Genomic DNA, 12,073 nt, shown 5'->3' on the forward strand with positions numbered 1-12,073 from the left:
CGAGTCCAGACCTTGGGGGCTCGGACAGTAAAGAAATTCTTCCTTATGTCCAGCCTGAAACGGTCTTGCGGGAGTTTGTGACCGTTCCACCTCGTCATCGCTTGGGGCGCTCTGGTGAACAAACGTTCCCCCAGATCCTGGTCCATTTAAAAAAGGACTTCTTGTTGTCCTTGATCCGGAAAGCTAGTCCCAGTCCCATCTCCACCTCGGCCTTCCTGACTGCCCCCCTGCATCCCTGAGCAACCGCAGTACAGTCCTCCCTGGGGATGGCCCCTCCCTGCCATCGGGTGTGCGCCTCCCTTTTAGCTAGGAGACATTCCCAGATGCTTTTGGTGAGCCATGGGGGCTTGTGTGCCCTCCTGCTCCCTTTGATCCGTGTTGGGATTACCTCTCTTTGGGGTTGGAAGATCGTTTCCTTAAGGAGCGACCACTCTCCTTGGACACCTGGCTCCTCTCCCCTCCGGGACCTCAGTGCTTCCCCAACTATTCTCCTCAGCTCATTGAAGTCCGTCCTCCTGAAATCTAGGGCTGCCGCCTTGCCGCAGGCCTTTGCCACCTTGTGCTGGATGGTGAATTAATGTGGCAGCTAAATTCTCCAGAGAGGATGCCTGCACTGAATGGGTTTCCAACCTGGTATTACAGCTACAGATGACTGAGGCCCCGGTATGGGACATGACAGCAGGGAGTCCATCTGTCCTGATCCCTTTGTGCTCCCTCTGCTGGGGTCCAGGCAAAGAAGGAAGCCTTGAATGGAAGGAAGGGGCACGGGTTTTACTGTGGCAAAGGGAACAGATGGGGACAAGAGGTTGGGGGGTGAAAAGGAAGGTGCTGGGATTGCCAAACAGGCAAGGCAGGGGCACCTGCCTTCAGGTGAGGGGCTTGGGGATGTGTATGGGAGGCATCAAGGAAGGAGACTGGAATAAGGAGCCCCATCAGGGCAAAGGCTGCAATGAGGAGCCCCAACACAAAGGTTGGGAGGGGGATGGAGAGCCTTGAAGGTGGAGATGAGGTCTAGGACTGGGAGCTGCAAGGAGGTGAGGAAGACAGATGCATGGGGTAAGTTGGAGAGGAGGGGACTCCTCAAGCACCTGCTCCTTCAGAACTGGGATGGGAACCCAGGTGTCCTGAAGCTGTAACATTCCTGCTGTCAAACCTGCCAGCATGGAGCCTCCTTCATCTCCTCCTTGGACAGACCCACACTGAAGGCGACCTCTGCTATGGCTATGCCCTTTGCTCTACTGGCAGCGATCTGTGCAGTAAAGAAACCTGCCAATGACCCACTCATGGGCCTGTGTGGTCCATGGGAGAGAACGAAGTGTTCTTAGTTTCCTTTTTTTAAACATAAAAAGATATGTCCAGAACCGGAAGGGAGAGAACAGCCAAGCTGTGAAGTCCAGTACAAAGCAGCTGGGAAAAGCCAGATCTAAAGCCTGCCTAGATGGCTTCAACTGGGCTGTGCAGCACCTCGCAACTGGGGTCCTGGCCCATGGCGACAGCTCCTGGAAGTGTCTATAATACAGACAGTGCCGCTGTGGATGAACGTGCCCAGGGACTGGGGGACAAATGCAGCTCAGGCAGGAAGCCTCAGTTCCAGCCTCTCTCCCCCACGGAGCAGCTGTTTCCCAGCCCTAGTGCTGTCGCTGGCAGGCAAGTCTGTGCACCGTTCCAAAAGACAAAGTTACAGCCCCGGACTCTGGCCCTAGGTCTTCCTGTGCCGAGAGCCCGGGTGCCTCGGAGAACCGGGCCTGAGTGTTTAGCATGTGTTTTGCTAATTCCGCGCTGTGTGTGTCTCTGTCATCTCTTTTGTTAACATTGCTTCGGAGGGAGGTTCTGCCAATTTACCACTTAAGTCTGTTTTATGACTAATTTGTCCCAGATGTGCAGCTTACTCCCTGCTGGATTTGGCTCCGAGAAGCCTTCTTGGGAGTTGCACCCACTCAGCTCCGGGGTTCGTGTGGCAGCCTGCAGGCCCGGCCAGCTTCCTGGAGACCCCCGCGCAGCTTTCCCTCCCTCTCAGCCTGCAGCATCTCCCTGGTGAGGAAACGTCTGGCAGCACACGTTTCTCTCGTGGGCTCATCTTCAAGAGCAGGTTAATGAGGAGCAGAGCTCGAACGCTAATGGCAGAGGCTGGGAAACAATGGGTGATCCAAAGCCTGGTGTAATTACATTCTCCCACAATTGCTGCCTGCCATTTCCTACCCCTCTAGCAACTCCCTCCCTCTTCTTAGGGACCAGCATTTCTTTCAAACCACTACTTGAGTGCGGGAGCTTTCTTAAAGCCTGGCTGTTAATGATCTGCTAGCAAACACCCTACATTAAAGTATCAGTGAGGAAGGAGAGTTTCCTAAAGCTGGTAATAACAGCAGGCAGCTGTGGCAAGGCAGAACCGCCAGGAAGTGCCTGCCTAGGACTGTGCTGCCGCCTCATGCCCCCAGTGTGTAACGCTGGCACTGGGGTATCCCACCTTGGCTCACCAGAGCTCAAGGCAGAACTGGGCGCCTGGCATGGGCAATAGTATGACCCTATGTGCCCCTAATTCTCTTCATCTGCAGAGAATGGCAGTGATGGGAGGTAGTGGGCTGCATCTGACAGATCCCTATGGCCAGAGGAGGATAAGTCTCCGGGGCTCTGCCCAACCTGTTATTAAGCAGAGGGGGCACTATGGGAGATGATGCCTCAGCCTAAATTGTGCCTTGTTCAGTCCTGTTACTCAGCTGTGCCATTTGGACCACCACACATGGGCTCCTCTCTCCCCCTCTCTCTGCGACAGGCAGGCAAGGAGCTGGGCTGCACGTGCTAGCAGCTGGGTGCCCTTCTCATGCGTACCTGCAAAGGGGGCTCCAAAAGGGGCACCAAACAGCGTTACTTCAGTAGTGTGCTTGGGAGGGTGGCAAGCCTCTAGCACTGCAGCGGAGGAACGCAGCTTTGCTGTTGGTTCAGAGGAAGGCTATGTTTGGGAAATGGAGGCGCCTCCAAGAATCCTGGCTGGCGTTCACAAGCTAGGAAGCCCTGTGAATACACACTCACCTTTGCTGGCTGGCCGCTCTGAGACCAACGGCAAGAGCCAGTCCCTAAATCATAGCAGGGGTCGACTGGGCTGGAAGCTGCTTGGTATAAAGGAAGCTCTTGCCCAAGGGGACTGGCTTTTTCTGACTGGCCCTTACCTGGGGGTGCTGGTGACACTGGGGAGGGAAACCTGAGCTCTGCCATGGGACTAACACCCAACGCCTGCGTGTGCACAGTCCATGTGTCCGGACTGGGGAGAAGTCAAATCTAGGCTACAAAAACAAAGCAAGCAAAAGGCCCTGGCCGGACCGAACAACTTCACAAAGACTCCGGCAAGAAACTCACTTTTGTCATCGCTCCGCACCCTGCAGCTGAGCTCTGCCAAACCCCAATCCATAAATATTAATTCAAAATCCCTTTTCTGAAGATAGGATCACTTAGACAGACCGTCCCTTGTCATCCAGTTGGGCAGGCAATCAACAAGCCCGGCTGTGGGAGCTGCCAACATCTTTGTACTAACAACTTGATTGGATGTCCTAGCTCTGGCCACATGGAAGCCACATTTTAGTAATTTCCCCAGAGCCAAAAGTTTGCATTTAATTTGCATTGCATAGAGCTGATTGGAGCTGCTCTTGTACTGAGTACTGAGCACACCGGGTTCCAGCATTGTAATGCGCTATCCCGAGCCTGATGCCTTGCAGTTGGTCATGACAGAGGGGATGTGCTGGTATCTGCAGTGCTTTCAAGTGGGAGGGGGGAAAGGGGGCTGTCCTTCTTAAGACAGCAAGCAGCATCTGACACCCTGACACAGACGACGACTGTGGCCTAAGGGCACTGTAATCATGGTCTCTGATAAGAGACTCTTAGAAGGCCAAGCCCTTCATGCTGTCATTGGGAGTCTTGCCTCTGACAATCACCCACCCTTTGTTCCAGTGGGTACAACCACAAAATCTGACCCCCCTTTTACAGGATATTGTGACAGCAGAGCAGTATCGGCCCATCAGCTTACTGATGGAGATTGAGCAAGGCGAAAACCTCAAGTGCCTTAAAAATACAATTTGCTACTTACATCTGGGGTCCAGATGCTGGCCGCTGCCGATCAAACAGTCCTTGATGTCAGAGCCTTTCCCTATCACCGCGTGATGGCAGAGGACGCTGTTCTGGAGGCTGCACCTGCAATACAAACACAAACAGGAGTCAGATACCCAGCGAACCCGTAGGGATGAGTGGATGCGGGAGCTTTCCCCATAGCTTCTATTGAGCCCATCTTACAGACAGATCTAGCTGTGATGCTCCCTGTTCTCTCTTACATTTCCCCCGTTCCTCCTCTCTTGCCCTGCTCCTTGTGCTTGATGCTATGACAGAAGCTGTCAGCCTTGTGCTGCAGTCAGAAAGGAAAACAGAAGGTCAGAAATGAAGAAGGGAACTGGAAACCAAGCAGAAAATGTCATCATGCACCTTTATCAACCCAGGGTGTGACTATACCATTCCTCCTGCATGCAGTTCAGGTCCTCACCACCCCTGCAAAAGGATGTAGGAGAAGTAGAAAAGGCCCAGAGAAGGGCACCGAGGAATGATTTCAGGATCCTAGAGAGGCTTACATTCGAGGAGAGACTGAGGAGGCCAGGACTTTTCATAGAAAATGAGGGCTGGAAGGGACCTCAGGAGGTCACATCTAATCCAACCCCCTGCTCAAGGCAGGACCAGCCCCAACTGCATCATCAACTGCTGGAAGAGACAACGGTGCAGGATATGAATGGCTTGTAGAAGGCAAGTAGGGATTATAGAGTCACTATCTCTCATGATACTACAGCTAGGGGACACAACGTGTACTTGTGTTGTGGAACCAATTGCTACAGGATGGTGAGGGGCCTGGTCACTTAACTGGATTCAAAAGGGGACTGAACAAATTCACGAAAACAGGGTCCATCAGTGGGTATCTGATGTGACAGTTGCGGCTGCAACCTCCATGTTCGGACTGCCTGGGCCTCCGAAAGCCAGACACTTTAAGGGGAAGGGGCAGGAGGTGGATCAGTCTGAATAGGCCCTGCATAAGCATCTGTTCTGTGCTCCTGTGACAGGCAGGAGACAGGAGCCCGACCCAGCACATTTCTTATGTCTTGACCATAATGTCAGCTCTCCAGTGGGCCCACAAACAAGGTTTTCCAGCTAGCCCTCCCCCAGCGTAGGTCTAGCAGAGAGGCAAATGAACTGTGATGAAGCTACAAACCTATGGAAGGGGTGAACTGTGAGGTTAGGGCCCTAGGCCGGACTTCAGCATTCGCTGGGGAATTACACAGACATTCACCATCCCTCTGGTTGTCAGAGAGGCAACTGCTCCCCCTTGCACGCCAGCCTAACGACCTCCCTCTCCCTCTCTTCTGGCTCACACATCACCAGCAGGGACGTGGAGTCTGCCCTCGAGCTCGCATCGTCACTCTGTTGCTGACGCATGAGTCAGAGTCGATTCCAGGTCCCACGTGGAGAGCAGCGTCACTGCTAGAGGGTTGCGAAGGAAATGAGAGTAGTCAAAGCTCGCTGCAGTCCTTCAGGTCAGCAGACAGCGCGGTGCAGGGACACCTGGGACAAGCAGGCGACTGCGGGAAGGCTGTAGGCGAACAGCCATGGTGGAGCTATCCAGCTTGGGTCTCCTGGATGGGCTTCAACTCCAGCATTAGTATGAAAAACCAAAGGAAAAACACATGGGCCAGATGCCGTGTTGCCTGCCTCTCCTCCATCCCTGCCAAACGCATCCTATGCAGCAGCTCAGTCAAGCGAGGGACCAACTCGCTCAGAAGACTGGATGGTGCTGCTGCGACTTTGGTGCGAGTGGCAAGATGGCTGCAGAGATGCCCTTACGCCACGACAATTTGCAAGCAAAGGGCATGTGACGTGAAAGAGCCTGATCAGTGATGGCTTCACACTGCCCAGGCCATGCAGGCCTCAAACAGGGCCTCGCCCTTTGGGTGCCCACCATCTAAAACTTCCACGTGCTGCAAGAGGTGCCGCAGGGACTGGGCATCTCTCAGGGTCAGGCCAGCGGTTTGCAAGCCATTGCCACCAGTGTGTAACATGGCCATCAGAGAAGAGATTTTATGTCAGGGCTTCTGGGACCCTTGAGGGAGAATCCTGGCTCTGAGCTGAGAGTGAAGCTTGGAAGTAGCCTTTTCAGATCTCGAGGGGAAAGGATATCCCTGCAGCCAGCACAGTGCTAATGTTGCTATTCTCTTGCATTAGATAGAAGCTGTTTTCTTGCCAAACAACATGTGCCTATGGTGGATAGGACACGTTAGTGCCCGAGAACCAAGAGAAATTCCATCACAAACCAGGGGAAACCACCCATCTTCAGTGCTACTGTACAGAAAAACCAAGTTACTGCCCTCCAGGGCTGCTTCTCGACTCATCTGCCAGGATTTTTAAAATCATGCAATCCTGAGCATGTTCCTGCCATCACAAAACGAGTGGCAGATGCCATCACAAAACGGAGTGACAGATCCGGTTTTTATTGCTCAAACAACAAAACTCCAGGAGATAAAAACATGATTTGTGGGTGTTCCTTCCAACTGCTGACAGATATAACATAGGCATTTCGAAACCACTTGTAAATGCCTTTTTTTTCTTCTTTTTAAGTATGCCACAAAGCCTGCCAAGAGAAGTATTTTCTGTGTTTATTTTGATTTTTTTCATTTAAAGAGTGAGGAATGAACTTTAATTCTCTGCATGGTAAACGTCACATCTCATGACAGTCTCTTGTATTCTCTTTAATTCTACGGCCACTGCATCTCCTGGCTGTTTTGAATACGAGGTGCCGTTAATCGCAGAGGGAGTTCTGATTGCATTCTGCTTCATGGACGGGGAGGACGTATGCGCATGCTCACAGTTGATGTACTGGCATCTAATGCAAACCATATTTTCCCCCCCCTAAAATGCAGTGTATTTTTAAACTTTCAGCACTGTGGAAATGGATATCTTCTGACCTTTAAAATCCAAGGAGCACGTTCAAACCCACAAGAGCAACTAATTTGGGGTATTTGATTTAGGGCTGAAATTTCCATGCGAATGTGTTTTCCTGTACACTCGTGCAGCTGGCTGCTTTTCTTGCTTTATTTTTTTTTTTGAAAATAAATACAAATATTCAGTCCGCATCTGCGTCGGAGAGCGCGAGCGGTTTTACAAGCCTGGTCCTGTAGTGGTAACAGATGTTGAAGTCGGCTGGCAAAGACGAGCTAATTTGTTATACAGGTACAACGTGCGAGCAAGGGGGTCCGTGTATCCCAGAGAGGCTGACTTTGTTTAAAAAAAAACCGAAGAGATGGAACAAGGGCAAGAGGGGTACTGGCCAAGAAGTGTGGGGGGATTACAAGGATCTGGGTCTTTAAATGGGAGACCACCTAACGAGATCACTCTGCAACGCCACTAATTTCAGTAAGGCCACAGACCCCCCTTCCTGCTCTCATTGTAAACAGCTAATCCCAGCAGAAAACAAGAGTGAGCAGAATGTACACACATTCCAGGCCCTGCTTTATCTTGTATTTATTTTTCTAAAAGGTCAGAGAACGTGCTGGGGGGCGGGAGGGAAGAGAACCAGAAGACGCCGTCCATCTCTTGTGTGGGCTCAGAGGAAGCTGGGCAAAGGCAATGTCCAAAAACGTATAATATGGAGCTTTTATAGCAGAACGAGTCCGGACATGGCTTGCTTTCTCCCCCACCCCATTTGTGGCGAAGTTGCATAGCTCCAAACCAAAGGACAGGGTGGTCGATTGCATTTGAAAGCAATGCAAGGAATTGGGAAAGAATTCCATCTCCTGATGAAATTATATGGAAGGAAGTTTTAGTCCCAGAGACAGGCTGATTTACGTTGCCCTGGAACTGCTGGCTTTCAGGCCGGCTATCAGACTATAAATCAAATATCTTGATGGCCATTGCAATGAGCTACTTAACAAAAGCAGAGCGTGTACCACCTAAGGTTGCTGGATCACCCAAGAACAGAGAGGCTGTATTCCTCTTAACCTTGCCACACGTAAATCGGAGATCAAATGCGCTTTTGGGGAGTGGGAGATCAAAATATGCCATGCTCAGCACACAGGGAACTGGCTGCAGGAATCCAAAACACAACCCTGTAATTACAGGCTACCCGCTGATTATTTAGGGCTCCGTGATTAAAGCGATGAATGCTCCTGGAAGAAAGCAGCTTAAGTAACTGAGGTCAAGACCCCAAGTGGAGCTCTGGCCCCGAGACTCGTGGGCGTAGCAAGGTATGGATGTCACAGGTTTGCTTTGCAGCCAATCGCCTGAAATGGAGACGAGGCGGTGCGGGCTCTTAGCTTAATCCAGTTGTGCGGAGGAAAGGCATTGCTGCTGACAAGCGATGAGGCAATAAACCGACCATTTAATGTGCAACAGTTGAAAGCTGTGGACTCGGAGCCCAAGGGATGGGAAGGCAGCACAGTGCCTGAAGCCCGATGCTTGGGGAACCCGAGCCTCTCACTCCGCTGGGCGAGCAGAGGATGAGAGGCTGTGGAAGAAATGATTCAAGGTCTCCAAGGCCCCATGTTCAACACCTGTGCTGGTAGCTGCATCAAAGGGACCGCTGACATCTCTCTTGCCCTCGGCTCCCAAGAGTCTTGGACCAACAGACCACTGTCAACCCCCGATGCTTCTCACAGACAACCGCATGCCACGTCATCAAGCTTCTCACTGAAAATGAGGTGGGCTATGGGGGGCCCATGGACCAGTCACAGACTACCAGTAGCTCATGGTTGGAAACCACTCCCTCAGCCAGCTACACCCAGTCCCGTGGGCTCGGGCAGAAGGCAGCCGCACAGAAGCCCTTGCGACGACAGATGAAGAAGCAAGGTGGTAAGAAGGAACGCTGGTGCTCTACTCTGACCGCTGCCCTGTGGGAGTCCTACGCAGGCAGAGGACCAGCGGATGAGATCTGCCCGGACAGGGAACAGGGAATAGGATTGCTGGGGGGGAAGCAAAACTCACAAGACCCTTGTGAGGAGCCTTGAAAACCCCTGCTTTTTTGCTTTCATTGGAGTATCTCTTTTACATGTTAACAACTGATGTGGGGCTATTTCAATTCCTCCATTATACGCTTGAGTAAATGAAGACATAGCAATGGTATCTGCTATAATTTACAGATCATTTCCAAAGGAACCAGTCTGCTCAGGAGCGATGATTTTCTGCGCTTCCCCTCTCGGGGCAGTACAAAACTTCCCCCGACCCCATCCGCCCTGGGTGAATCTCTGCGGGTGGATTGCTGAGAAGCCCGTCGCTCGTCCCGTTTCTAGCCAGGCCCATTGCTGCAGTGTGGTTGCTTTACACTCTGCCAAGGTCTGCACCTCACATGTACCCCATGCCACTCAGACCCGCCAGCACTCAGGTTTCCCAGTGAAAGGTCACAGGACCCTTTGACAAGCAGGGCTGAAGAACTGGCTCCTTGGTCACTTCAACCTCATTGAATCTTATTGACCCAGGAAGTGAATGAACTTGGGCCCTTCGCTGAGCTCATAGTCCAGTCTGTGAGACTCAGCAAAGGCGGCTGTTGCAGCCACTTTCCCAGGACAGCTTCAATGCAACGGACTGCAACTCTCCCTGGAGCTGTTCTCTTAGAGACCTTGCATTAGGCCATGTTTCTCACAATCGCATGCGTGCCCGGCTCACGTGCAGAGGAAACTGTTTGTCCTTCATTCTAAGGTCTCAAAGCAGAGTGATTAGTCTTTACTTTCCAAGGCTGGTTTAATCCCTTGGTTCATTAGCTGGCCTTCTCTGGGAAGATGTCATCGTTTGGGCAGTGCATAACCAGGAGGAACTTCCGCTGGTCCTTCTTAAATGCAACCCTCCTTGGAAACCTGATGTGGAGGCAGGACTGAGGGTTCCCTGTTCATTATTCATTCACTGATTCACTGGATGATCTGTCAGATCCATGCCAGATGGACAGACACAGGTTAGGAGGTGAGAAGTTTTTTCCAAGTGCCGTCCGCGCATGCTGAGCCTGGGCTCTGCGCAGGCTGGATTCTCCGCACCTAAAGATCCTGCAGGCTCACTTCTGCTGTAAACGACACCTGCTCACACCTCACAATCATCTGATTATACCCGCAGCTCCACCTGCGTTAGCAATCCTCCTGACCAGGGCTCTCCAGCATCTAACTGCCTGGGGGCGACGTGCCCCATGGACTGCACCAGAGCAAGCCACAGGACCCCTGGGTCACATGCTGCATGAACACCCCACTGTACATGTGCCCACGTCGCCCCAGCCACACTCCTCTCCCGGCACCCCCCCATACCCTGAGGCAGGGGCAGGAAGCAGAAACCGGAGGAAGGAGGGGGAGTCTGGAGACTCCGGCTGCTGCCACAGAGATGGGAAGGAGTGTCAGCTGTGGGGGAGCTGAGGGGTTGCAATTTAAGCCCCCACAGGATGTATGTGGCCTGCGGGCCCCAGACTTGCTTCTGACAATACGGGAATGCATCTCACCATCTCATAATCAGAGCAGGGCTCTCACGGGCACCAAGAGCAGCGAGGTGCAGAACTCCCACTTGAAAACCAAAGAGTCACGTGCCTCTGACAATCCCCCTTATGGGATCCATGGGGTGAGCATGAAAAGATACTTATTTTGATCTCTGAAGTCTAACACTCTCCTGATATGTGGAAGGAGCAGATCCGCTGGGTCTGGAGCAGGGCCTTTCCATGGTCAGTCTTCAGAGCTGCACCAGGCTTTAGCCATCAACATTCAATGTCCTTTTTATTTCCATTAAACTGTTTGGAAAGTGACTGGTGTCCCCTGCTCTTTCAGGGCAGGACACTATCTGGAAGCAGGTTTAAACAAGTCGTGATTTATGCAGTGGCTCAGTTTCAACAGACCTTAGTGAAAAGGAAACTTTTGCAGAATTACTGGTTAAAGCAGTGTCAGGACCCAGGCAACAGAGTCATTTTATCAGCAGGAAGACTTTAAATATACTGTAAGCAACTTGTTTGTCTCGCAAGACAAGATTTGCACCAAGTGAAGCATCACCTCATTAAACATTTGCAAGTGTGGCTGCCGAGCCCGGTTCTTGAGTGACAGTCCCCCCGCACTTATCTCACGTGAAGCTCATAGCAAACAGTCCCGAACATGGTGCAGGTTCTTCCTGCAGTTTCTTTTTTCCTCTGTATGTTAGGCTCTTCTTACCTTAAAAGCCTTCATCCCAGGCTTAGCAGATTGTTTCCAAGAGCTTCCACCCTCAGCAGTCTTCTCCCAGTCATTTGGCTCAATGTTCACTGTCTGCATCAACATCTCTGAAATGGAGATGAAGATGCCTGCGTGGTCTTCTTGTAAAGAGTTCTCCATACAAGAGATCCGTGGGTATATGGCCATTGTCCATTTTTTGCATATGACCAAGCCACTGAGGTTGATGCTGACTGAGAAGAGAACAGATGCTTTTAACACCAGTACGTTGCAAGACCTCAGCAACTTCGTTCCATCAGGAAATTCCCAGGATGTGGCAAAGGTGACCTAAGTGGAAGCTGTTACGGCGCTTTTCTTGAGTAGAGTACGTGGTCCAGGATTATTTGAAAGAAGCTAAGTGTCTATATTATGTATATTCTTTTGCATAATCCTGAACCACATACTTTAAGGAGTTGAAGGAGGCTACCGTCAGGCCTGTCTGTAGCTCCAAGTTTCCCCAGAGAGACTTATCTCCACTTTATCATTAGAGACCATGCTCCTTGAGCCACACACTGTCTGCGACCTTGCACGGCCCCAAGTCTATCCCTGGCAGCTAAATAATATGACAGGAACCATGGTAACTGCTCAAGTTTGCATATGGTGCCAAAATCAGAAGGACGCACGAACTAGAGGCAGAGCTGCAGCACCACTGGGACCCACGGTCTTATGCTGTAAAAGGAGCAAAGATGGGCAGTGGGGTTCTGGAGGGCTCGGTCCTCGGGCCCGCACTGCTCAACATCTTCATCAGTGATTTGGACGAGGGGGTAAAAAGCACCTGTTCAAATCTGCTGATGACACTAAGATGTGGGGGGATGTGGGCACGCTAGAAGGGAGGAACAGGCTGCAACCAGACCTAG

The 12,073-nt window shown here is 51.6% G+C and overlaps 1 protein-coding gene across 1 annotated transcript in view; it reads right to left on the reverse strand.

The window, feature by feature from the left end:
• EIF2B3 (eukaryotic translation initiation factor 2B subunit gamma) overlaps positions 1-12,073 on the reverse strand; it is a 119,172-nt gene that overhangs the window by 5,294 nt on the left and 101,805 nt on the right. Inside the window, exon 11 of the mRNA XM_019531326.1 lies at positions 4,076-4,179. Coding sequence (XP_019386871.1) covers positions 4,076-4,179 — 104 coding nt within the window. The remainder of the gene's footprint in view (positions 1-4,075; positions 4,180-12,073) is intronic.

This window comes from Crocodylus porosus, unplaced genomic scaffold, assembly GCF_001723895.1.
Source record: "Crocodylus porosus isolate Cpor-Errol unplaced genomic scaffold, CroPor_comp1, whole genome shotgun sequence".
NCBI lineage: Eukaryota > Metazoa > Chordata > Crocodylia > Crocodylidae > Crocodylus > Crocodylus porosus.